This window comes from Carcharodon carcharias, chromosome 20 (assembly GCF_017639515.1).
Source record: "Carcharodon carcharias isolate sCarCar2 chromosome 20, sCarCar2.pri, whole genome shotgun sequence".
NCBI classification, from domain to species: Eukaryota; Metazoa; Chordata; class Chondrichthyes; order Lamniformes; family Lamnidae; genus Carcharodon; species Carcharodon carcharias.
Window position 1 is genome coordinate 59,836,892 of NC_054486.1, and position 26,957 is coordinate 59,863,848.

At 48.7% G+C, this 26,957-nt stretch overlaps 1 protein-coding gene across 1 annotated transcript in view; it reads left to right on the top strand.

The window, feature by feature from the left end:
* LOC121292332 (F-box/WD repeat-containing protein 7-like) overlaps positions 1 to 26,957 on the top strand; it is a 73,919-nt gene that overhangs the window by 18,674 nt on the left and 28,288 nt on the right. Inside the window, exons 4-6 of the mRNA XM_041214184.1 lie at positions 13,053 to 13,238; positions 16,287 to 16,405; positions 24,592 to 24,743. Of these exons, the coding sequence (XP_041070118.1) occupies positions 13,053 to 13,238; positions 16,287 to 16,405; positions 24,592 to 24,743 (457 nt within the window). The remainder of the gene's footprint in view (positions 1 to 13,052; positions 13,239 to 16,286; positions 16,406 to 24,591; positions 24,744 to 26,957) is intronic.

Consider the following 26,957-nt stretch of genomic DNA (forward strand, 5'->3'; position numbering starts at 1 on the left):
TATCATTAAAAATCAGCATGTACTTCCTCTGCATCAAATATGTAGCCTGATTATCAAACAGGAAAATATGTATTTTTTGTTGCAGCTAAGTATGTCGTATTATAATGCCTGTACATAGTGCGCAATTTTTTATTCTGTATAATATTTGTATTAAAAAAACTGAGGGCAGAACTAAGTTCTGGGTTTTCCAGTCCCACCAAAGGCAGGCATCATGATGGGTGGCACCGAAAATGTTAGCGTGCGATCAAAAGTTGGTTTTCCACCGCTGTAAAAATGGGTTGCGATTTTCCTCTCCTGACTTTCACGATGGTTTGGGTTGCCAGCTGCACCGTGGCAGGAACCGCATTTGCAGGCCTTTACATCCTATGAATGCTCATTAAAAACCCTGCTCGCCGGAATTATACTTACACTCCAAATCCGATGGCCACTTCAGCGGTTAATCAGATCGGTGTGAATCTCGATGGAATATTACTGACATGCACCTGGTGAACTGCACATTACTTGTGACTTCGAGGCTTGTGCACACGGAGGTCGTCTACCTTTCACTGCACTGCGCTTGCAGCTGCTCTGACTCTGTGTCAAGGCTGCTCAGGCGAAGCCAGTAGGAAGGGAAGGGAAGGGGCTGAATTCTACATGCTTGATTGGGTGGGGTGGGGGGCTGGTAAAGCTAGACAGAGGCAAGGAAAGGGGCTGGAAGGCATACGCTTGACTGCAGGGGAGGTGAGTGGGGCACAAAAGGGAAGGGATGTTCAGACACACACGACTGGGATGGGGGTGCGCGGGCGGGTGTTGACTCGAGCCTGGGAGGGAAGGGGTGGACAGAGACCATGACTGATGTGTGCAGTGCAGAAAGGAAGAGGGAGCATAAGTCTGAGGCAGTCCTGGGGCAGTGCAAACCATGGAGTTGGGGCCAGAAAGCACAGGCAGTCCTGGGGCAGTATGCACCATGCTACAAGGCTGTGCATGGCATGCATGTCCTGGTCCCAGTCCAGGGAGGGGAAGGGCCTGTCCGTGCTGTGTCAGTCATGCATAACATGGTGTGCAGGGCTTGGTTAATCCCTTACAAGTTAGGGTCCTGGGGGTTGGTGGTTTGGTACTGGGCTGCAGAGAGCACAGTCAGGGGAGGCATCTGCAACCTGTAAATGGGTAACTGTTAAGTAGGTGGTCGGGGGGTGGGGGGTGGGGGGTGGGGGGGTGTCGGTTGCAGGGGCACTTGATAGCCTAATGGTGGGGGGACGGTCTCAGTAGGTCATTGTACACAGGGCCTCAGGATTGGGAGGGGTGAGGTCGACATGGGGCATTGGGACATCCACAGGAAATGGTTCAGAGGGTAGGACAGGGGTATCTACAAGAATTACGATGGGCTCCAGGGTTAAAGAGGAAGGCAGGACAGTGATTGGAGGGGGGAAACTTGTGTGTGATGCTCTTCAAGCGTGATAGGAGGGACTTGGACAATTACAGGAGGAAGGGGGAGTGGTGGTTCGAAGCTGGTTTCATAATAAAGTGGAGCAGCACCATTTTGACAGGCGATGGGATAATGCAGTTGAAAAGTAACCTTGGAAAAAAACTTGCCGGGGGTCTGAAGGCTTGTGGGAGGAGTGAACCACTGTACTTTAAATGAAGAGGCACCATAATAATTTCCACTTCAGGACGTGGTGAGCAAGGCTCAGCTAAGAAATGTTAGGAAGGCTCAAAAGCCAATTGAATGATTTAGGCAATTTAACCCATCATGCACATACTTCCAAGAATCCATTACGGCTTGGGGCCAAATGTTGAATGGGTGTGAATGACCATGTGTCCCTCTCATAGGAATGTGCAAAGGTCAGAAGAATCCAACTGTAAAAGGGTCCACAGCTAACGTACATGTGTAGGATGCTCCAAAGACCTCTATACGTTGCAGCTGAGAGGTTCAGGCTTTACATTGTTCAACAATTATGGTCATTACATTAGTGCAAGACTGGGCTTAGTTTACTCCAAAGGAGGCAGCCTGACATTACCCTGACTGAGGCTTATAGTGCCTGGCTGTGCTCATCCAGATCCAACCCACTTTGTGAAAGCTTTGTCATGACTGGGGCATTGGTGAGGGATGGAGACAGCTTCCAGTGAGCTTTAAGGCCGTGCTACAGCTGTGAGGGAAGATCTGGGGATGGAACACCTGGAATGAGAGCAGCCCAAGGGCTTCACAATAACACCCTAGCTTGGCGGTGGAAGGTTATTATTGCAGGATAATGTTCAATCATGTCTCTGTTCAATTTTTCCAGAGGTGAAGAGGAGTGCACAATGGAGGCAGCAGGCAAGGCTGTCTTTTTCATGGCTCTCATGCAATTGAGGAGGAGAAAAAGGGCCCATCACCGTTAGGCAGGGCAAAGGGAAGAGCCTCACCCTGAGGAACATGGGCCAGTGGGGCCCATGAAGAGCCAAAAGCTGAGGTGGAGAGACCAATGATGCGATGCAGGGTGTACCGAAGACGCCTCTCATACTTGCAGATGAGCAAGAGATAGTGCCGAAGTTGCATTTGCTTGCAAGGGATGTGGTGCCTCACATCTGCCAAATTCTTCTGGAGGATCTAATGCTGCACGGCCTGGGAAGCCAACCGTTGCCAGTGGCTCTAAAGGTGACCGCATTCAACCTTTTTTGCGAGTGGCTTATTCCAGGGCTCCACTGTGGACCTCTACAGGATATCACAAACCTCCGCTCATAAAGATCATCTGACGTTCTATTCAGTAAGGCACACAATTATGTTCATTTCTCCCTTGCTGAAGCCAGCCAGGCTGCCAGAGCAGTGGGATTTGTGGTGATCCCTGGCTTCCCACAAGTGCAGGGTGCCATTGACTGCACATATGTTGCAGTAAGAGCTCACTGGCAGCAGCCACAAAGATTCATCAATAGAAAATTCCACTCTCTTAATGTGCAGTTGAGCTGTGATCACCAAAAGCAGATTATGCAGGTCTGTGCGAGAGACCTTGGGAGCTCGTATAACTCTTACATCTTGGTCAGTCGCAGGTGCTACAGATCTTCGAGGGTCTTTGGCGTATTCAGGGTTGTCTCATTGGTCACAAAGGCTACCCCAAAAGACATGGCCAATGATGCCCTTTTGGCAGCCACTGAGTGCATCAGAGTTGTACAATGCAGCTCATTTTGTGACATGCTCCTTGATTGAGCAGACCATTGGCAGGCTCAAGATGCATTTCAGATGTCTAGACTGGTTAGGCGGCGTTCTCCAGCACTCTCCCCAGAGGGTGTCCCACATCATCATGGTTTGCTGTGCTCTACACAACCTGATGTGCCAATGGGATGAGCTGCCAGATGGAGAAATGGAGGAACTACACATCTCCTCTGATGATGAGGACGTTGAGAAGGATGAGCTCAATGAGGGCGAGGATGTTGAGGCCCCATAGAAAGAGGCCACAGCACAACCCAGCTGCAACAGACATGCCCGTGAGATCCTTATAGCCACAAGGTCCCAGGACAATGAATATCACTAACTCATATGAGCCTTTTATTTGTGCCCTCCATGCAAGCTCAACATTAGCAACTTATTTGCTATCCTCAACATCTCATCCTTGGAAGGCGAGGTGGCTTCTGGAGAATGTGGCTGTTCTGTTATGGGATAAGAACTGCTCACTGTGAAGCAATTAGACATGTTGCGGTCTTTTCAAGCATCATGCCATCATTTCATTGCCTATGGCATCCTTCAACCGGCAGGAACACCACTGCAAACCTCAGTGCACTCATGGCTGTATGTCTGGAGTGCTGCAAGGCGCCTCAAGGAGGACAATCATCAATCACTGGTTCTCGTGAGAACGTTTGATGACGGATTTGAATCCAGACTGTGGCATCTCTCCACAGGCTATCCTCATGCAAGAATGATTTTCATGCCTCATCCTCATACTGAGTCCCAGCATGATTGTTTTTTAGGACACTCTGATCTGTCATTCTTAGTTATGGATGTGAGTCTGCGAGTCAGGCCACCTTTGTGTGGGAGCTTCAACGGCACCATCGTCTGATAATTGACAAGCACCATGACCCAGCCTTCGTACGGAGCTTCCCAACTTCATGTCAGCATTGCATTGGCATATGGGTATGAGGTGGCCCAGTCAATCTCAACACTGCATTTACTTAGTAACTTTCTTGATAATAAAACTCAGACATCAGATATACTGGAACTTTGCTCTGATCCCATTTGAGGACTCTACATTTTCACTCCAGCAGTTTCAGATATGCGCAATGAAGCCTGGGACACTGATGGCACTGTCATGATCAAATAACCATGTCAATTAGCCATCGGAGAGCTAGGTCAGGAATTCTGTCAAGCCATGCTAGCTAGATCTTCAGGTGCAAACCAGCTTTCTCCCATTTAATAGTACGGCATCATGAGCCTAGAAACACACCCTAATCTCGCACAGTCATGGCCATCGAGCAGACATTTCAGGAGTCACCAAGTGCTTGCTAGGTCCATAACTCTACATCATGCAGGTGGAGAGTAGAAACTACTATAGGGGCAATGTCTAGCTTAACATGCGGTCACGATGTCATGCTACAGGTCCCCATGAGTGGCTAAGGTCCCTGACTATTACTTGAAATGTAACCCACAACCAAGCCTGAAAGACATTCCATGGAGGTCATTGAAAGATGCACTGAGTTAGAATGACTCCAATACGGGTTGCCATTAAAACACATAAGAACCACATAGAAAAGACGTCAGTGCAGCAGCATCAGCTTCTTACCCTACCACTACATCTAGATGCATCCCCGACATCTGCAGCAGCGTTGGAGGCAGCCTGCTAACTGCTATGCCTGCTAACTGCTATGCCCTGTTAACTGTGATGAGCTTGGCGGGCGTCCTCTGGAGGGCCGAGGCCTGGAGAGCCCTGGCCTACTTTAGGTCTCCTGCGTGGAGCAGGTGCACGCCCCTCGGCTTGAGCAGCTGAAGTTGCTGGGGTCACAGGCAGAGGGGACTTGGAGCGGCTGGACCGCCAGGAGAGCCCTGGGTGGATTGCCCCGGGGTGTCCGGCTGATTCTCCTTGCTGTGGGTGCCCAAGAGTCCTTCCCTGACTCCTTGAGGAGAAGGGGCTCCTGGAGGGAGCTCAAGGTGCCCCACCCGCTTTTCACAGCCATTGATGGATTCCACTTATGGCTTTCGTGATTGTGTGCAAGTCTGAGCATATTTCCAGTACAAGCTGCTGGACCAAGGTCTCCATGGCGGTCACCACCCTTCCGATGGTGACTTCGGTGTGCTGGCATGTTGGTGCCACAACATCAGACAGAATGTGGATGGACTCCTCCATTATAATCTGCTGACGGCCTCTGACAATCCTGCCTGCAGTATTCTGGCTTGTCTCTGGAGCTCCAACATCTTTCAGTGGGCTGATTCCAGAGACTCATCGGACTCGATTTGGCCTCCAGCAGTCCTCAGAGTAACAGTAATCTTGGCTGTCATTTCCTCCATCTCTTGTGGTGACCCTGAGCCTGCAATAAAACTAGATCTCGAGGTGTGTGTCCCTGCACTGGTGGAGAGTGCAGGTGAATGCAGTGATGGCTCTGCAGCTAGTGGTTCCTCAGGATCCTCATCTGAGGCGGTCTGGGAGCTGGGGCTGATGGACTGGCTGGTGGTGTGTCTCCTCCTTGCTGGTGACTATAATAGAGGGAAGAGATAATTAGTGATTGGCTAGATAGTCGCCTACATTAAAGAGCACTCAGTTTCAGCAGGTGGGAAAAGACTACTGGATTGAGTTTCAAGTTTCAATGGCTTGTTAGGAGATGCCGAACTCGCCTTCAGTGCATTATGGACCCTGTCCTTGCCAGCCAGCTCTGCCACCTGCTCTTCAAAGGAAGCAAGTGGCCTGAGCTATGCTCCCTGTCCTGTCTGGGATTCCTGTTGTTGTGGGCAATCTTGTCCTATATAAAGACAGATGGATAGACTGTGAGCAGGACAGATGCCAAACTATATGATAAGCATGTCTGCTTGCTGTTTGTGCTGAGTGGACCTACGTAATGGCTGAAGATGCAACTTGCGCAGGATGTGACTAGAGATGAAGATGTTATAGTGTGTGTAAGAGAATCAGTGATCATGTTCCTTGTGCTGGTAGTGTGTGAGGTCCCTGTGGACTGTAACCCTGTGAATGCCTGATGGCCTTCTGAAAGTGTGAGTTAAGAGGGAGGAGAAGGTTGACTTACTCTGGCAGATAACATCATTCTTCCTTTTTCGGCACTGGAGAGTAGTCCTCTCCTGAGGATAACAGGAGCTAACTGCCTTGACGACCTACTCCCAAGCCTTGGTGGTGAGGCTGGTGGACCTCCGGCTCCCATCACAGAGTAAAGGACCTCCTGCCGTACCTCGACTGCCTGGAGGAATGTCACTAGTCCCTTATCGCTGAACTTTGGTGCACATCGTTTGTCTCTTCTGATGGCCATTCTGGTGCTTGCATACCAAGTCCTGGGTTGCAGAGAATGAATGTGTGTGTGGGTGCCGTTTAAATATGACGCCCTGAAATATGACCTGATGAGATAACAGTGGGGCTGACGAATCCCAGCCTGCCCCGCCACAAGATACAACATGCCGCTCATTCTTGTTTGTGCATACATAATGAGGTGAAAAGCAGGTGGGGAACCCATCCAGCCAGATGGTGGGAACTGTGCCAACTTTCCTGCCCATCACTGCATTTTGGCCAGAATTTTGAGGTTGTCAGGTGGGCCCGGTGGGCAGGCCCGGGAGCAGCCGGGAAACGGTCCGCCGCCCACAATCGGGCCTCGACAGCGATTTCACGCTGGCGGTCCAATGGCGACCTGGTGGCTGGTTTAAAGGAAGCCCAGGCAGCCTCTGGAAGGTTGCCACGGAAGGACGTCTCCTGCACTCTCACTGTGGATTCAAGTGTGGCTGGACACGGCAGGTGGGAGAGCAGGTTGGGTGGACACTCAGCCACCAGCTTTTCTGGTGAGTGCCTCGCTGTCCTCCTACAGGTGGCGGCTGCCAGGAGAGACACCCTTGTACCCAGGGGTGGGAGGAGGAGGCCATGACATCTCACAAAGAGGGCATGGGAGGAGTTTGCAGCAATGGTGAGCAGCTATGATGTGGTATGGCGCACCTGGGTCAAGTGCCGGAAGCGCTTCAATGTCCTGCTGCCCTCAGGAAGGGTGAGTACCATGTTGGCATGGGTCAGTATTCAGAAGTGTTATGGTGTGTCTGTTCCCCCCGCAGACCTTAAGGGTGCTACAGTCTGAGTGCCAACTGTCAATGACACTGGAGCTGGCCAAGGGGGTTGGCCAGGCTGCAGTGGAGTTGCAGGTACAGAGTAGACTATTCAATGCTCTGTTGTTTCAGGAGAAGATGGCCCACAGCCATATTGAAAGGTCGTGGACCAGCGGAGGCCCCGCTAGCCTCCTAATCCTTTTCAGGTATGAGCAAGATGCCCTGGAGCTCGAAAGCTGGCACACACCCCGTGCAACCGGGTGTGGAGAGGCAGGGGTGCCAGACAAAAGTAAGAGTGCAGTGCACAGAGGTGAGACTTTTGGTTTGTGCAACCATTCTAGTGTAGTCTCTTCATTGATGTGAGCCTTGAACCTGGAGTCCCCATTGATCATTGGAAAACGAAGGCACCATGATGCGGATCTCCATGGTCTCACCAGGATGCCTAGTATGCAGTGACATTGTGATGACTTTAACAAATGACACGTTCTTGTTCTCCCTTTTAGGTTCACCAGCAGACTTGTGTCTATGGACCCTGAAGGGCCACCCCGATACCGGAGGACCACCAAGCTTCTGTTGCACCTGTATAACACCCGCTGTCTAAAGCAGGCACTAGCACAGATACCAGCACCTCGGTGGGCATTAGATCGGTGGCTAGTATCTGAGTGCACATTGGTGAGGGCACTTCACACTCGCTTGAGATGCAGGTGGAGGCAGAGTGTGCCCAGGGCAGCGGCAGTCAGAAGTCTGCTGGGGACCAGGACGACGCTCACTTGAAGGCTGATGATGAATCTCTGGAGTCATCCATTAGGTGGCAGTTGCTGGATGTCCAGCAGAATGTGCAGGAGGATCTGGCGGAGATCCATAAGGGTATGCGTGCCATGGTCTCCTCAGTGGAGGAGTCCATGTGGAGCATCAGCATTGCGTTTACCATCGAGTGCACTGCCTCCTCTGTTGCGAATGGAGAGGCAGCTCCAGGAACAGAATCAGGGGTTCCTGGGGTTGCGCTCGGACCTGCAAGCCCTCACACAGGCACTGTCCTCAGGTAGTCAGTGCCCGTGTCGGAAATGGATGAGGCACCCAGCATCCCAGCTAGGTGCCCGTCCATCAATGGTGAGCAGGGGCGTCCACAGTGAACTCACGCTGATGCACGAGCTGCTTGTCGTCTCTGCAGGCTCTTCTCAGGGCACTCTGGTGAAGACAGCAGTTCCTCCATCCCTCTGCCAGTGACTGTTGCATTTGATGAGGCTGTGGCGACTGGGGAGATGCCAGCCGTGGCACCGGCTGCTTCCTCCCAGGCAGGGCCAGCACAGGCTCCACCAGCCAGAGGACCACTGTCAAAGTCATCAAAGCCAACAAGACAGCACTGTCAGCAGGCTGTCTCCATTGCTGGTGCCAGTGAGGGGGGAGCACCAAGACGTAGTACTCGCAAACGTAAGTTAAAGTCACCAAAGAGGGACAGGTCACGGGTGCTCTTATGTTCATTTATGTTGACTTTATGTATACTAGCCTGGGGTTGAAGACCAGAAATGCTTATGTAAATATTATTGAACTGTCAGAACGAGATAAACTGCGTTGGACGTAGGGCGGTTCTGAACTTTATTGCACAGGCACTGAGTATTCTTTATGTTCATATGAAAGGGTCCTTTCAGGCGTCTGGAATGGAGGCGGCAGCCCTGGCATGCGGTTGAAGCTGATCTTTGGTAGCCTAGCTGAAGGGGCATTGGATCAAGGCATCCCTGGAGTCCCTGCCTCCCTGCAGACTCATCATCTGTGGCTTGTGCAGCAGCGTCAAGATCCTCTTCCTCCAGTGGGTCCCCCTTTGTCAGTGTCAGATGTGGAGAGCACAGCATGCGACCATTATCAGTGACATCTACTCTTGGGGGTATTATAGTGCTCCCCCTGAATGGTCAAGGCATGGGAAGTGCATCTTGAGAAGACCTATGGTCCTCTCTACCACCGCCCTTGTGGAGGCCTGACTTGTATTGTAATGCTTCTCTGCCTGATCTTTGCTGGCGGAGAGGTGTCATGAGCCACCTCTTCAATGGATAGCCCTTGTCACCCAGCAGCCATCCATCCAGCCGGGCTGGAGCACTGAAGAGCCTCAGCACCTGGGAGTGTCTCAGGATGTAAGAGTCATGACAGCTGCCAGGGTATCTGCACAGACTTGCAGAATCTGCACCCTGTGGTCACATACTAACTGCACATTCATGGAGTGGAATCCATTCCTGCTGATGAAGGCACCCGGTTGATCCGCCTTGATGACCACATGTGTGCAGTCGATAGTACCCTGGAAGCAGGGGAACCCAGCAATCGCTGCAAAGCCTCTGGCTCACTCAGCCTGGCTGGCCTTGTCCGTACAGTAAAGAATAATGGTCAAGACCTCGCCTGAACACAGCTTCTGTCACCAGCTAGACGCAACCGTGGACAGCAGATTGGGAGACTCCACACAGATCTCCCACTGACCCCTGGAAAGAGCCGGAGGCATAGAAGTTGAGGGTCATCGTAACCTTCAGAGCCACTGGCATGGGGTGTCCATCCACACAGTCGGAGCTGACCTCAGGGCCCAATCATCTGGCAAATGGAGGTCATGGTCTCCCTTGAGAGGCAGAGTCTCCTTCGGCATTGCGCCTCACACATATTGAGGTAGCTGCACTGCTGCCTGTAAATCCTGGCAGCAGGAAAGTGGCATATTCTGCGACCCCTTCCGCCTTGGACTTCCTGGTGGCCCTGCACCCCTTGTGCCTGTGCCTCTCCTCCCACAGGTCCCTCCCCTGGAAGTTGCAGTGGGACAACTGGCCTCCTCCCCTTCTGCCCCTCTCTTTTTCCTCAGAGGCGGTGCATCCAGCGGAGTCTACAACCCCCATTACCAGGGTAACGGAAGGCTGACTGATACCTGGAAAGGACCACATGGCCTGAATCCTCCGAGGACCTTGCAGACACCAATAAGTCCTGAAATAAATTCAGGAAATGCTAAGAGTGAAACCCCGAACAGAGATGAGGCTGCCAAGTGCCAATAAGCAACCAATCTCCCAAAACATCTCACTACTCACACTGGCAATGATGCTGACATTTTTATTCCACCCGTGGTTGAAGTTTTTGATAATGTAAGCTGACCGCCTATCCGTTTTGTCCATGCGACGAGCAAAAAATCGCACGGGCAAGGAAAAATCACCATCAATTGGACTGTTAAGGGCCTGAAGTGGCCTCTTATTTAATGGCGAGCGTGGCTCTGCATCCTTGTGCACCTGCCGAGCGAAATATTGCACTCGCCCGATGTCATCCTGTGCAATTTTACGCCCGATCGGGTGTGCACCCGACCATGGGACATAAAATTCGGCCCTTGGTCTTCAGAGCAGAAAATTCCACCCTAAGTCTTGTGTAGGATGGGATAGTCGGTATGATTCCTGCTGGGCGGCAGGGGTGGGTGAACACGTGTGATCTTCCACTTTTGAGCTCATTAATGATGCATCCGGGAGGAGTGCGGCAAATTCATGGCAGGGCGGGCAGGAAGTTGCCCACTCTGCTGCTACATCATGGGGTCAAAGGTCCTAGCGCCATATTTAAATGGCACCCAGAAAGACATTCACTTAATACAGGCCAGGAACTCTGGATTACTTGTCTAGATGAAAGTTGTCTGCCCTCCTTGCAGCCGCAGCTCGTACTGAAGAAGCTGGCACATGTGAGCAACCATATCCTGGGACATACGAGGGTGCCTCCACCATCGCCTTTCGCTCATGTCTAGATAAGAGCACCACCGGCGACACACCCATGATCGGGTAAATGCTTGCCGTTGCAGTGGCACATGTTCGCCAGCCTTTTGACCTTCGAGTCCCCGCTGCTTCTTACTGCTCAGGGCCTTGCTCTTCCTGGCCCTGTGCCAATCGGTGGCAGGCTCTTCTTCTCCTCATTTGGATGACAGGCATTACCAAGGCAGGATTCCCCTGCATCCTGCATATGGCATGGCATTCCCACCCAACCACTTCCAGGTAAAGGACATCCTGGTGCACCAAAGATGGGTGTTCCTCCTGTTCATACACGAATGCACATGGAGACATTGTTCTTTGACTAGGGCGATGACAGCCAAGTGCAAGAAGCCTCACTCGGACACTTTTCCACTTGTCTCCACTACCCTTGAAACTATAGATGGACTATTGCCATGGCAGCGTTAGAAAGTCTGACGAAGATGATGATCCCTTGTCAGCCATGACTGTTCACTCGGCAGGATAGAGGTTGGGAGTCGCAAGTTGTCTGCCCTCCAACCACAGTGTCCCTTGGAGGCATTGCACCCCCTCTCTTCTCTTATTCTTGTCTTCGACTGCAGCTGATAGTAAATGGCACAGAATGAATGGCAGCCTCGCACCTTGCAGGGATCTTGATGTTACCAGACCCATAAGTCAGAACAGACCTGCTGCAATGCGGGCTGCAGCATAGAGAGGGGAGCACAACTGAGCATCTTTGACATCCAGTTGCCTCATAATTGTTAGGGTGTTCCTTTAGTTGGCCACTTGTGTTGACCTTGAACTCCACCCACCAGAAAAGACCCCTTTCCCATCTGCAGGGATCTCAGTGATTGACTAACTGACTAACTGTGTGGTCAAGGCCAGTTTGAAAAAATGGTGCGCGTCACCTTTCAAACTCGATTCTACCCTCCCCCTGTGACCCATCAACTTCCCCCCCCTCCACTGCCATCATCATAGACCCACCCAATATCACCAATCCTCTCCCCTCTGTCAGACTTGAACCTCTCCCCCATTACCTTGGACCCTATCATGATCCACTTCCATATGCCTTCCCTCCCCTCAGAGCCGACACCTGCTACCATCCCCATGGCCTGACCCTGCCGCCCCCCCCAATTATCCAAGCCAACTGTCTTGTGCCCCTCCTGATGAGACCTTCACCTACCAGACTCTGACATTGGACCTGCCACCATACCTCATTCCACTCCCATCTCTGACTGTGACTGTTTCTTCCTATCACCAGTACCCTTATTTCTTCCCCCAGGACCCCAACATGGATAACACCAATCCTGCCCTCTAAGACACTGCCCCCACCCCCAAACTTCCAAGGACATTCCCCCCCACCCTTCCATGGACACTCTCCCCCACCCTTCCCCCATAAACCTGCCTCCCCTGTCCAGTCTTCATTCCACCCCACTAAACTCCCTCCCCTGCTTCCACCCTTCGTCTGCCTCCCTCGTCCAGCCTTGACGCAGGGTTTGCTAACGGCACTCGAGAGAAGTTATGTGAGGTCCCCAAGAAAGAGAAAGCAATATCTATGGATCTTAAAATTGTGGAAGAGATGAAGCTTGCCAGGTGCGCACCACTTATATACAGTTGTAAATTGAATGTTCTAAATTCTCACTGGCAGGAAACTTAATTTGGAGGACAAACTTAATTCCCACAAGATAGTCTTTTAATGAGCATGCATGAGATACTAATAAATGCAAATGGGGTTCTTGCCATTGTTCATCAGGACCTCAAATCACCTTTAACCCACCTTGAAAGTCAAGACCTCCCACCTTCCGCCAATATTCCCGCCACTGGCGGGACTGGAAAATTCCACCCGAAAGGTTGAAAAATATTGTATTCTTTCAAACTCAGTAACTGTTTGTGTTATCCATTTGCATATGTCATGCACCCTCTGCTACCTTCAGCCTATTGGCAGGCATACCTGTAAGATATTCACTATAGATTATGTAACAGAATAACAATGTCTGGCTGGAACTTTAAGACAACCTCAGGATTTTATGGCCATTCATAAGTGCCAGTCCAATGGTTTATCAGAACAAGCATGGAATGAAATACCATGCAATATTTTGCTCTTTGATATCTGTTAATAAATTGTCATCCTTTCATTTTGTTAGGTCTAACATCTCCAAGATACAGTACTGCTACACTTTCTGATTTTCCAACACTGTCTCCAACCTGCCGATGGAAAGAGATTTACATCAGGGCTTGCTACCTGAATCAAAACTGGGCAATGGGTAGATATACAGTTTTACCTTTACTTCGAGGCCATCAAGAAAGAGTAGATTGCCTTGACTGTGATGGTAAGTAATATTCAGCAAGAGCAGAGAATGGGAAATAGAAAAACGTAGAATATGAAATAAACTGCGATGATTTTTCTTTCCTAAGCATTGATGTATACAGTTTTACACACACAGGTGGCCCTCATGCACCTTGACTGAATGGCCATTATTCAGATGTGAAACTAGACTATGAGCATTGGCTGACTATTCAATCACAATTACAATAAGTCCTTGTATTTATATAGCACCATTAACATCGAAAAATGTCCCAAAACACTTCACAAAAGGATAAAGGCCAAAAAAGGAAATATTGGGAGCTGTAACCAAAAGCTTGGTCAATAAGATGTGTTTTAAAGGAGGACCTTAAAAGAGAAGATGCAGGAAGTGAGGCCTAGATGGGTGCAGGAACAGCAGCCAAAGTTGATAAAGGGAAGGGATACGCAAAAATACCAAGTCAGAGGAGCAGAGAGTTCCAGGAAGAGGTGGGTTGTAATAAAAGATGTAAGTGGTAGGGAGGAACTATACCATGAAAGGATATAAACCAAGGCATTGCAGACAAACCCAATTCTGTCCTCATCTGGTTTTTTACACATGCACTTCTTTTTCCCTATGGACGTCAATTCCTCTACACCTCCACTCCCCATCAAGATGGTCTGAGGGCTCTCTGTTTCTTCCTTGAATGGAGGCTTGAACAATCCCCATCCACCACCACCACCCTCCTCCGCCAGGCTGAACTTGTTCTCTCTTTGAACATTTTCTCCTTTACCTTGTCTCACTTCCTCCAAATAAAAAAGTGTGGCTACCTTAATGGGCCATAGCTATGCCTTTCTTTTTGTGGGGTATGTGGAACATTCCTTGTTCCAATCCTACTCAGGGTCCCTCCCACAACTTTTTTTTCCAGTACACCAAGCAGTGCCGCTTCGTGCTCTCGTTTGGAACTGGAAAAGTTAATCAATTTTGCTTCCTATTTTCACCCTTCTCTTACCTTCACATGGCCCATCTCCAACACTTCCCTTCCCTTTCTTGACTTCTTTCTCTCCATTCCTGTTATAGACTGTCCACCAATATTCATTACGAGCCCACAGCTATACTTCCTCACACCCTGTTTCCTGTAGACTCTATTCCATTCCCCCAGTTTCTCCATTTTAGTTGCACCTGTTCTGGTGATGCTACTTTCCACAACAGTGCTTCTGACATATCTTCCTTTTCCCACAGCTAAGGATTCCTCCCCACCGTGGTTGACAGGGCTCTCAAACATGTTCGACTGATTTACTGCACTTTTGCCCTCACCCCTTCTCCTTCCTCCCAGAACTACAATATTGTTCCCCTGGTCCTCATTTTCCACCACCACCAGTCTTCGTATCCAAAAGGATCATCCTCTGCCAACTCCAGCATTATGCAGCCGCCAAACATCTTCCCCTCACCTCCCCTGTCAGCATTCCAAATGGACTGTTCTGTCTATGACACCCTGGTCCACTCCTCTATCACCCTCAACACCTCATCCTCTTCCCACAGGACCATCCCATGTAATCGCAGGAGGTGTAACACCTGCCCCTTTGCCTTCTCCCTCTTCATGTCCAAAGCCCCAAAACACTCCTTCCAGGTGAAGCAACGAGTTACTTGCACTTCTTTCAATATGGTCTACTGTAATCATTGCTCACAATGCAGTCTCCTCTACATTGGGGAGACAAAATCAGACTGCATGACTGCTTTGTGGAACACCTTTGCTCAGTCTGCTGTTTTCATTCGGGTAGGTCTTGGCATAATGTATTATCACTGGACTAGTATTCGAGAGACCCAGGCTAATACTCTGGAGACCCAGGTTAGAATTAAAAGTCTGATGATGACTATGAAACCATTACCAATTGTTGTAAAAACCCATCTGGTTCACTAATATCCTTTAGGGAAGGAAATCTGCCATCCTTACCTGGTCTGGCCTACACGTGACTCCAGACCCACAGTGATAGACAATAAATGCTGGCCTAGGCAGTGACACCCACATGCCATTTTAATTCTTCATCTTGTTCTTGTGCTCACGTTTCTGTTCTCAGCCTACTACAATGTTCCAGTTAAGCCTAGCACAAGTTGGAGGAACAGCATCTCATCTTACAATTAGGCACTTCACAGCCTTCTTGACTCAACATGAGTTTAACAACTTCAGACCATGAACTCTGTCCTTCATTTTTGAATTTTTTTCCTGCCAGGTGCCGGTGTATCTTGTTCTCATGTTTTTGCTTTCAACAGCGCTGACCCTTTTTCTGCTATTAACACATTCTGCTATTGAATTCAGATTTCGCCATCTGCCATGGTGTGATTCGAATTTGGGTCTAGTTTGCTCTTATTACTAAATCAAGTCTCACAAATGAGATTCTTGAGCTACTACCAGGGAACAGTATTTGTGTAGGCCATTGCCAGTGTTTCACTGTTTCATCTTAGGCGTACCTTGTCCTAGATGGATTAGAAAACCCCATCTGTCCTTTACAATGGGGGAGGGGACCACTTGTACCCATTGTTTCCAAGTGCCCTCTCCCACCAATCAATCCAGTATGCCCAAAGCTAGCACTCCAGTCTCCCCTTCTGCCAGAGTTGCCTGGGGCCTGCAAACTCAACCCTTCTGACTCAGAGGCTGGAATACTATCACTAAGCCAGTGATCACTCTGCCCTGACATGAGAAACTTGCTTGCGTCCACACAATATTTAGAGACATATTCTAAACTCTATTTCCTGGGCTGTCTGGAGTGAGGTGTAAACCCTCCAGTTTCTGACTGAGAGGCAGGAATGCAGCCACTAAGCCAAAACCCCACTTCCTTCTTATCAAGTACTTGAATAAAAGTACAAATGAACAACATCTGCCAATGCTATTTGTTATTTCCTCGAAGACCTCTACTAGGTTACTCAGTTACAACTTGCCCTGCACATATTCTTTTAATGTCTATTTAAGAAATATAAAACGTTACCTGAATTGTACATGTGGACTCCATTTTTTCAACAAAATATTTAAACACAACAGGACTCTTATCTCGCATTGTCTCCATTATAACATACTTTCTGCCTCTTTCATGTTCACAGGGAAACGGCTTGTTAGTGGAAGTTCAGACAAAACTGCTCGTGTATGGGATCTGTTCACTGCAATTTGTCTGCATGTACTGGATAGCCACACAGATGCTGTAACAAGTGTTTGCATTAAGGTAGATTTTTTTTCATCCAACTACCAGTAAGAATTGTTAAACAAACACAAAAAGGAACTGTATACTTTAATTCATTCCAAAGTATTTACATTTTTGTTTGCATTTGTTCCTAACTTATCAGATTTGTTATTGCAGTATTGGATGAGAAGAAATTTCCTTCAATTAAACATTGGGAAGACCGAAGCTATTGTTTTCAATTCCCACTACAAACTCCATTCCCTGGTTACTGACTCTATCCCTGTATCTGGCAACTGTATGAGGCTGAAACAGACTGCTCACAACCTTAGGCAGAATTTTACAATCCTTCGCCAATGTGTTTGCAGCTGGGGGTGCCCATAAACTTCCCATAAGCCTTTCTGTCAGCCTCCCGACATTTCTGCAATTTTGCAGAGGGACTGTGAGGCCTAGGACAGCCCACACACACTCAACCAATTAATGGTCACTTTGAGGTCTTGAGGTCCTGCCTGACCTCAATTTTGAGGCTGGGAAGAGGAACTCAGGGGTGGGTGGGGAAACCTGGTAGGTCACAAGGCTTGGGCCTCAGGCAGAAAGAGGGGGCTGCTTTCCTCAAAGGTGCCCTTTCCATACCAGGACAAGGTCTACCTCCTGTGAGTGCTCCCTGGACAGCAAGAACCCCATCCTCCTCACCCCACCCACCCTGGGCCTCACCTCCCCTCCCCAGTATGAGACCTCCTGCATTTACCTGGTCCTGCTCCCTGGAATTTAGTCCTGACCACTGCTGCCTCTGGCACTGCTGGGACTACAGAGCTGCTGCTTAATCAGATTGGTCAGCAGCTCTCTGAGATGGGATTTCCACCCGAGTGAGTGGTGGAGGTCATGCCTCCAATGAATTAACGCCCTTTGGAGCATTAATTGGCTGCAGGGCTGCTGTGATGTGTGGGGATGTGTTCTCCGCTGATTCTTCAGTTGGCAGGGTGGGAAACCCCGCCATCCAAAAACTTCTGCCCTGGGTGTCGTATTTTACCTCGAGATGAGCTTCTGCCCACATACTCACACCATCACTGAAACCAACATTTTTCACCTCTGCAACATCACGGACTTGATACCGCTGCTTCATCTCATCTGCTGCTGAAACCATCATCCATGCCTTTGTTGCCTCTAGATCAGTATTCCAATGCACTCCCGGCCACCTTGCACATTCTATTGTAAACATGAGGTCATACAAAACACTACTGCCCATGTTTTTATTCACACCAAGTCCTGTTCACCTATCACCTCTGTGCTTGCTGATCTATGTCAGCAGGTTCCAGTCAAGCAACTCCTCGATTTGAAAATTCTCATCTTTGTTTTCACATCCCACTATGCTTTGCCCCACCCCACCTCTACAATCTCCTTGAGCCACAACCCTCCCAGACAGCTGCATTCATCTATTTCTGGCCTGTTGAACATCTTCAATTTTAATTGTTCTAAAATTTGTAACCAAGCATTGAGCTGCCTCTAAGCTCTGGGATTTCCTTCCTAAACCTTTCCATCCCCTGCCTCTCTTACCTCCTTTAATTAGCTTCTAAAAACCTACCTTACGCTGGATTTAATGCAGCCCGTTGTAGCAGGAAATATGGGAAGCCAAGTCCACTTAATCACAGGAGAGGCCACACATCAGTCTCCTGGAAGTGGGAAAACTTCCTACGATTAAGTTAGAGGTGGCCCTCTAGAATGGCCCATGGGGGAAATTCGCCCACTTGTGGCAGGTTGTTAATTAGGTTTATTATTGAGCTAATTGACACCAATTATTCCTGAGCCCAGTTGTAGGGGCTCAGGGATTACATACGAGTGTGGCATGACCTTCCTGCACTTCTTCAATTACATTAAATCCACCCCTTGCTGACCAAGCTTTTGGTCTTCTGCCTTAATAATGCCTCATGTGGCTTGGTGTCAAATTTTGCTTTGTATCGCTCCTGTGAAGTGCTTGGGACATTTTATTACTAGTGAAAAACCTTGGGATGATTTATTATGTTACAGCACTATGTAAATATATTGTTAAAGGCACTATATAAATACAAATTGATGTTGCTATTTCATGGAGGTAGTAAAACAAAATGGTAGTTAAAAAAAAGTTGCAATGGTAACAATCAAGTGTGCATTAGCTTAGATCTTATTCAAAATTAAACAACCTATAACTGTTATCACAATAGATAAGTAATTAAAATTATATCATCAGAACACTAAACAACAAGCTAACCACAATTCTCCCATATCTGTTGCTCATGAGTTAACAGGTCACTCAATCAGGGAATGTAAATCATATTCTATTCTCTATATCCTCTGTTCCTATCACACATTGGAGGTTGAATTCCTGAAGGGATTTTCCTATCTAACATTTATGGACGATCTATCAAAATTTTGAAAAAGAACTGGAAATGCCTATGCTGTTTCTTTAGATCTGCCCCCAAAGTTGCAGCTGAGGATCAAAAAAATCCCTGCAGAAATTAATGGTTAACATCATAATCTTGTAAATGGCATTGCACAAAATAATTTTTAAAAATTAAAGCTATTTTAGTGCAATTGATATAAAATAAGAAATGCCTGTGAGTAATTTAAAAGCTATAATCCAATTTCAAGGCTCAATTGGCATTTACAAACTGCTTCAATATAACACCAACCCAGGCTTGGCTTAAATAGCCAAGTGGTTATGGTATCCATTACAAACCCACCGACTCCCACAGCTATCTCGACTACAGCTCCTCACACCCCGCTTCCTGTAAGGACTCCATCCCATTCTCTCAGTTCCTTCGCCTCCGTCGCATCTGTTCCGATGATGCTACCTTCAAAAACAGTTCCTCTGACATGTCCTCCTTCTTCCTTAACCGAGGTTTTCCACCCACGGTCGTTGACAGGGCCCTCAACCGTGTCCGGCCCATCTCCCGCGCATCCGCCCTCACGCCTTCTCCTCCCTCCCAGAAACATGGTAGGGTCCCCCTTGTCCTCACTTATCACCCCACCAGCCTCCGCATTCAAAGGATCATCCTCTGCCATTTCCGTCAACTCCAGCATGATGCCACCACCAAACACATCTTCCCTTCACCCCCCCTATCGGCATTCCGTAGGGATCGCTCCCTCTGGGACACCCTGGTCCACTCCTCCATCACCCCCTACTCCTCAACCCCCTCCTATGGCACCACCCCATGCCTACGCAAAAGATGCAACACCTGCCCCTTCACTTCCTCTCTCCTCACCATCCAAGAACCCAAACACTCCTTTCATGTGAAGCAGCATTTCACTTGCATTTCCCCCAACTTAGTCTACTGCATTCGTTGCTCCCAATGTGGTCTCCTCTACATTGGAGAGACCAAACGTAAACTGGGCGACCGCTTTGCAGAACACCTGCGGTCTGTCCGCAAGAATGACCCAAACCTCCCTGTTGCTTGCCATTTTAACACTCCACCCTGCTCTCTTGCCCACATGTCTGTCCTTGGCTTGCTGCATTGTTCCAGTGAAGCTCAAAGCAAACTGGAGGAACAACACCTCATCTTCCGACTAGGCACTTTACAGCCATCCGGACTGAATATTGAATTCAACAACTTTAGGTCGTGAGCTCCCTCCCCCATCCCCACCCCCTTTCTGTTTCCCCCTTCCTTTTCTTTTTTTTCCAATAAATTATATAGATTTTCCTTTTCCCACCTATTTCCATTATATAAAAAATATTTTTTTTAAAATTATTTTTTTTTTACATCTTTTATGCTCTCCCCACCCCCACTAGAGCTATACCTTGAGTGCCCTACCATCCATTCTTAATTAGCACATTCGTTTAGATAATATCACCAACTTTAACTTTAACACCTATGTGTTCTTTTGTACAATTGTTGTTGACATCTTTTGATGATCTGCTTCTATCACTGCTTGTTTGTCCCTACAACCACATCCCCACTCCACCTCTCTCTCTCTCTCTCTCTCCGCCCCCCCACACACACACCTTAAACCAGCTTATATTTCAACTCTTTCTTGGACTCGAACTCAAGTTCTGTCGAAGGGTCATGAGGACTCGAAACGTCAACTCTTTTCTTCTCCGCCGATGCTGCCAGACCTGCTGAGTTTTTCCAGGTGATTCTGTTTTTGTTTTTGTGTTGAAGTGGTTATGGTACTGGGTTTGTAACCCCAAGATCAAGAGTTCAAATCTCACAATGGCAAACTATGAAACAATGTAACTTCATCTGAAACAGATAACACCAACCCATGTGATTGAGTTACAGCTTTTTGATTCAGTCTTGTGTTTCTAGCATTCTACATGTTAACTTTGGATTAAAGGCCATATCATCCCAGAAGTGAAGTGGATTCAATTTGATCCCAATGTATTATTAATCATGGATAGGTCATATTACTCCCCAAGACTGCTAGACGGTATTAGTCTGGGTTTTCTTCCTAAAGTAATCTCAGTTTGCTTCAAATGGGCCATGGAGTCTTGAAACCAATTCCTGACAAGCAGGGCAGGATTTTCTGGACTGTTTCTGGTTCCTGAACCCATCCCAGGGGAGAAACAGTCACCGGTCCTGATTTTTACAGGAGCGCTCCCTCCTTAATTAGCCTAGAGATGAGTTTGGCAGCTAATTAGCAGTGATGAGGGCGGGAACGGAGGTGGGACTCTTCAAATGCGAGCCCGATTTAAATATACCACAGTAGCCATTATTGCGGCTGATGTTTCACTTTTTACCTTCAGTTTGGAAGGTCATAGAATGTCTCAGGAGAGGCAAGGGCCCAGAACCAGGGGCATGGAAACCCATTGATTTGCAGATGCAGGCCTTGTGATTCTCCTCGAGGCCGAAAGGGAGAGGAAGGAGGTCTTCTTCCCAGAGAGTGGCAGGAGGAGACCCCCACCAGACTAAGCAGGCCTGCATCAAGATAGCTGATACAGTCAGCGGAAGGAGTGTGGCGCACAGAAATTGGATCCAGTGCAGGAAGAGGTTCAATGATCTAATATGCTCTGGCCAGGTGAGTGCAACCCCCAACTCTCAGGACAGGCCTCTGGGTATTCACCCTCCAGTAGGCACACCAGCTGAGGAGCCTGAGGCCATATGCTTCTCCTGAACATGGAAGGAGTGTGCGCCCAGGGCACCTACTGACTCCTCAGAATGGCTCAGAGCAATAGTGCTACTGAGGACCTGTCAGCACTGAGATGTGCAGCTTATAATGAATAGGAGCAACTGATATTGGCCATGGAGGCCAGCGTTGCCTTATCATGCTTTCTTTTGTCCTTACAGGAGAAACAGACCCATAACGCATGTGAAAGGGCCCAGACAGTAGGAGGTGCTCCCTAAGTTCACATTATCACTGCCACAAAGGAGGGAGCCATGGACATCACCTGGGTCAAGGATGATAAGGAAGTTGAGCAAGACGAAATGGACATTCATGTCAGAGATGGTGATGAGAGAGTGCAATATGTTTATTTAGGGGCTACATTGCATTCCACTCTATCTGCCAGCATACTGAATCCTGAGCTGCATTGGAATATTTCAGCACATGCAGAAGCTTCTGCTCTTCAAGGCTAATTCTTACGTCCTGTTCTTATGTCCCTCATGGGTGCAGATGTCAAGCCAAGGAAACCGTCTCTCTCACCATCACTAGACAAAGAGCAGTAATAGGAGAGCTTACAAGCACCCTCCACCAGTGCAGGTATAGTCGCCTCAGTGAATCCTCATACGTGGTTACCTAGGGTGACACTAGGTGAGAACATGGGACTAGTGTGCAGGAGGAGGTGCCAGAGACTGAGGCAGCTGTAGGCTGCCTCCCTTTGGAGGAGGAAGGACAAATACAGCCCTGCTCAGCTGGTTACAGATGCAGGGCCTTAGGAGGCACAGGAAAGGAGGCTCTACCCAGACTAGCAGCAACAGATGTGCTTCCTGAATTCCCTGAGGCAATACGTGGTCAAGGGCTGAGGATGGAGGTGTTGATCCAGCTCATGTACACCACAATGGCTTAGGACTTTGAACAAGTAGCTCTTCCACTGAGAGTGGCCAAGCTCATGGAGAGTCAAGGACAACAGCGCTTAGAGTGAATGCATGAGCTGCACAAAGACATTTACAGGGTGAATGACTCACTATGTAGCCTTGACTTTTCAGTGGTATTGATGGCACAGGGTTGTCTGGAGGAATGCCAGTTACAAAAAGACTGGGTGGTGTGGGAAGGGAAATGCCAGGGTGAGAAGACCTTAGTGGGTGCCTGAAGTGGGCACAGGGGATCGGTAAAAAAACACCTTTTCCCCTTGACTGGTCACCAGCCCGACCAGTAAAATCTGCTGGGCTGCACACTTGGCATGGGCCTCTTGCACCATTGGTAAAATCCCAACGGTGGAGGAAGGAGGCTGTTGCTTAAGGGCCTCAATTGGCCAACTTGCAGCTGGGCCTCCTGATGCCTACCCTGCTGTTGGTAAAATTGTATGTGTGGATGGGCAGGTAGGTGCCAGGAATGGCACCCCATGGCATAGTGCCCAATTTTATGTCTTCACCCCTCCACCTACCCAGGGGGACTGTAAAACCCCAGTGTCTAAAATAAAAACATTCATGTAGTAAATTTCTGAGGTGTTAGGCACATTGAGGACAAAGTCTAAGGAGTTTTACTGTAGCTTTTGCATCATGTTATACATGAGTGCTTGATAATGACACTGGGATTTTCACGACCCAATTCAGACCAGAATGGAGGTGGGTGGCTGGAAAAAATGGCAATAATAACATGCAGCCTGATGTCCAGCCTCTGTTTCTGGTGTCGGTGCTATTTGTGAGGGTTGTGTGGGGAGCTCAGACCTCTGAACTCATCTGCTCTCCTAAACAGGCCAATTAATCTAGTTAAATTATTGTTAAAAGTCCGACTCTAGAAACCTTATTCATTTTCCTGCAGACAGCAGGTGTTTTGCAGCTGTCTGCCTCAGGCCAGCTGAAGGGAGGTGAGGATTATGTCGGGAGCAAGACATGGAGACCAGAAAAGTTGCAAAAGGTAAGTATGCATGCTTATCATAGGTTAAAGGACTTTGAAGTTAAAATTGCAGTAGCCATCGTAAGTCAGAGAGGAGTTAGAATTAAGAATTTTGCCAGTTCAGTGGATTGTCACCCTTCTGAAAAGTGGGCAAGGCTGTTTGGACTGCACTCAAGTGCCAAGAAGAGTACAGCTGGAAATAAGTAATCGAGAAATTGAGGCCACTGGAGATAAACAGCACTAGCCTGCACAGGGAGTGCAGAGCACCGGGCATCAGTAGGCATGAGGAAAGGGATGAGGGCACAAAGGAGAAGGTGACCCTACCCTGAGCACAGGATATACAGGCAGAGGCGACGACTGAGGATATGACTGAGAACCAATGTTGAAGGAGACTGTCTCAGTGACAGTCAGACATCAGTACCCTTGTCAGTATGAACCTCTGTGGCAATTCACAGATGGCTTGCACACCAATGTATCAACCAGGTGACAGATGCCCCCTTCACCAAGGCTGGACAACAAATCAGGATCACAACTGATAGGGCATCACAGACTCAGAGGGCACTCAACCAGGTCAGATGGTGCACTGCAAGGCATTCAGTTGCTATAGACTGTTGCGCTCTCCATAACATGGCCTCCAGAGAAGTGTGGACCTTGGAGACAGTGAGGCCTGGAAGGGGAAAGCTCATCAGGGGAGGAACAGGAGTAGGAATTAGAGATAGAGGGAGATGATGCTGAGCAGAAAGATGCCTCAAAGCATGACAAGGTGGTATCCTCCTGCCAGCCTCCTAGAAGAAGATCACCCTCCTTTCCCTCCTGGGTGCCAGATCTCAAACTATCCTGTGACATCTCACCTCCCTGTGGCCCAGGGAAAGTCTTTGACACAAATCCACTCCCTGAGGACATCAGCAGTCTCTGTGATGGCTGCTGTGGGTATCTAAATAAATCCTCCTGATCTACCTCCATTCATGCCACTCCAACTTTAATTTGACAGGAACCCATCTCCATATCAATCAAGGGCTCACCACTGCTAAAATCTGAACTTCAGTCAATTTCCCACTGAAGGCAAGTTTATGACAAAACAGGCCTGGTTCCTGTTTCCCACCTCTGGTAAAAAATCCGACCCTGGATGTCAGTGCCAAAATTTGATAAACATTCCATCCTTAAAATGACTTTTAAAAAACACTTATATGATGCAACAGTTTTTGAGTCTGAATGGTGTAATTATTAATAATGTAAAAGCTGAAGTAAATATCTCTGATTTTCAGAATGAAGTCATTGTAACAGGTTGCGCTGACAGCTTGATTCGAATTTTCCAAACGGAAACTGGTATTTGTCTGAGAGCACTGATGGGTCACAATTCAGGAATTGATCATCTCTGTTTTGATGGAACACAGGTGGTCAGTGCCAGCTCGGATAGGTAAAACTCAAATTCTACAGGTAGCACATTCATTTTTGAAGTGATGGTTCAACAATTGAATATTTTCAATAAAGATCTGTTAATAATTGATATTGGCATAAAAATGTAATATGTTATGGACAGGGGTGGAATTTTCCAGTCCCAAGAACGGTGGGCTTAATGGTGGGCGGACAGGGGGGACTGCAGCAGGAACTTAAAAATCGGTTTCCCACTGGCGTTAAATGCTCCTGCCCATCATGTCAGGTTGCCACTCCTGCCAGAGGCGGGCATTAAGCTGTTTTGCACCCCATTAATGGAATGCAGATGAAGGCCTGACCGGAATTGTACCCCCATCCAATTATCCGTGCCGTCAGTGGGATATCTCAACACATCCACAGCGATGTGGTGTGGACATATGGAAGGAGTCCTGGGGCGACTATTGGAGATTGGAAGATGGAGGACTTCAGCAACCATGGACCCTGGAACACCACGTACAGCAGTGGATAGGTGGAGCATCAACCATGTGGAAACTGTTGCTGCAAGAGCTGCCAGGAGATGGATCTTCCTGCTGCAGCTGCAATAAGCACTGTTGGGCAGTGATGGTCTGTGTTTGAGGGGGGGGGGGGGGGGGGGGGGGGGGGGGGGGGGGGTGACATTAGACAGGGATGAGTGGAATGAAGAGGTGGAATAAGGGGGGCAGAGGAGGCAGATGAGGTGGGGGTGGTAGGGGAAAGAGGGATGCTGTGGGGATCATGGAATGATCTGGCTGGTATAAAGCGGGAGGGTGGGAAGTGCTGTGGGCAGGGGTGTGCAGGTGTGAACAGTCATGGGAGAGAGGAAGGGAAAGGGGTTCAAAGGGATCTGTGGTGTCAAATGATGAGTCGTGGGGGACATACTAAGGGAATTGTAAGTAGGAAAGGATGGTGAGGGTTAAAGGGGACAGTGGGAGCCAATGGTGAGGGTTTGGCAATGACAGGTGAAGGGGCACTGTTGGTTTTTGGAGGGGATACAGAAGTAAAAGCTGATTCTGAGGGTAGGAACAATGGGTGGGGGCATGTCTATTGTAATGGGGTGGGCTCTTCTGGAAGGTAGGGGACATGTACATTCACCCTCACAGGATGGTGGGTGATGGGGTCGAGTTGAAGGATAACTGTGGAATGGTCAAATGTTACACCTGGGGAGTCAATGGTTATGGGGGGGAAGTGTGTGGGTCACGGGGGGAGGGATAAAGGTTTTGGACTGCACATGAAATGTAACACAAACCATGGCCATAACACAAACCATGGCTGCTGGCAACTACCCAGAACCTTTGGTGGAGATCTCGAGATGCTGCATGGGAGTTGAGTCATCGGGGATGGGCGGAGATGTAGGTCATTTCAACTGGACAACTGAAGGGGAACCCTAGCATGTAATACTTACAATGCTAGGATGTTGGAACAGATGAGTGTGAAGGGCAAAGGCTCAGCGTGCATGGGAAACTGCTTGCACATGGCTTGCAAAGGCCTTGGCAAAGACATTTGCCTTCCTGCACATGCATGATTCTGGGGGACATAGTCCCAGTCTGGGGTGTTCCTCTGAAGATGGTTGGCGGGGTGGGATTTGCACAGGCTAAAGGACTAGGAATCACAAATAAACCACATCAGTATCATAACATCATAGTGCAGCCATGCACCCACATGTGAAATCAAAATTTCTTAATTTTGTGTTCCCTACCACACCTAGGTGCTCCCCCGACATCTGCAGCAGGGTTGGAGGTGGCCTGCTGACCAGTTTACCCTGTTGTCTTGGATGACCTTGCCAGCCGTTCTCTGGAGACTTGAAGCCTGGAGGACCCCGGCTTACTTTGGCTATCCTGCTTTTGGGCAGCCTTTCCCTCTGCGGTCATACAGGATGAAGCTGAAGATGGTCACAGGCGAGGGGGCCAGACACACTCAAGAGTCCTGAGTGGAAGTCCTAGGGATGTCCAACAGCTGCTTCTCCTCCCTTTGTATGCCTGAGGGGCCCTGCCTAACTCCTTGAAGGGGAGCGGCACCTGGAGGGAGATTGAGGTACTTAGTTCTCCTCTTGTGTAGCCAGTGCAAAAGCTTACCCATGACCACAGTGATGGAGTGAGGTCTGCATGCATCTCTGGCAGAATCTGGACATTCTGCTGGACCAGGTTCTCCATGGCGTCCACCACCCTCCCCATGGAGACCTCGATGTGCATACATGTCAGTATCTCTTCATCAGCCAGCA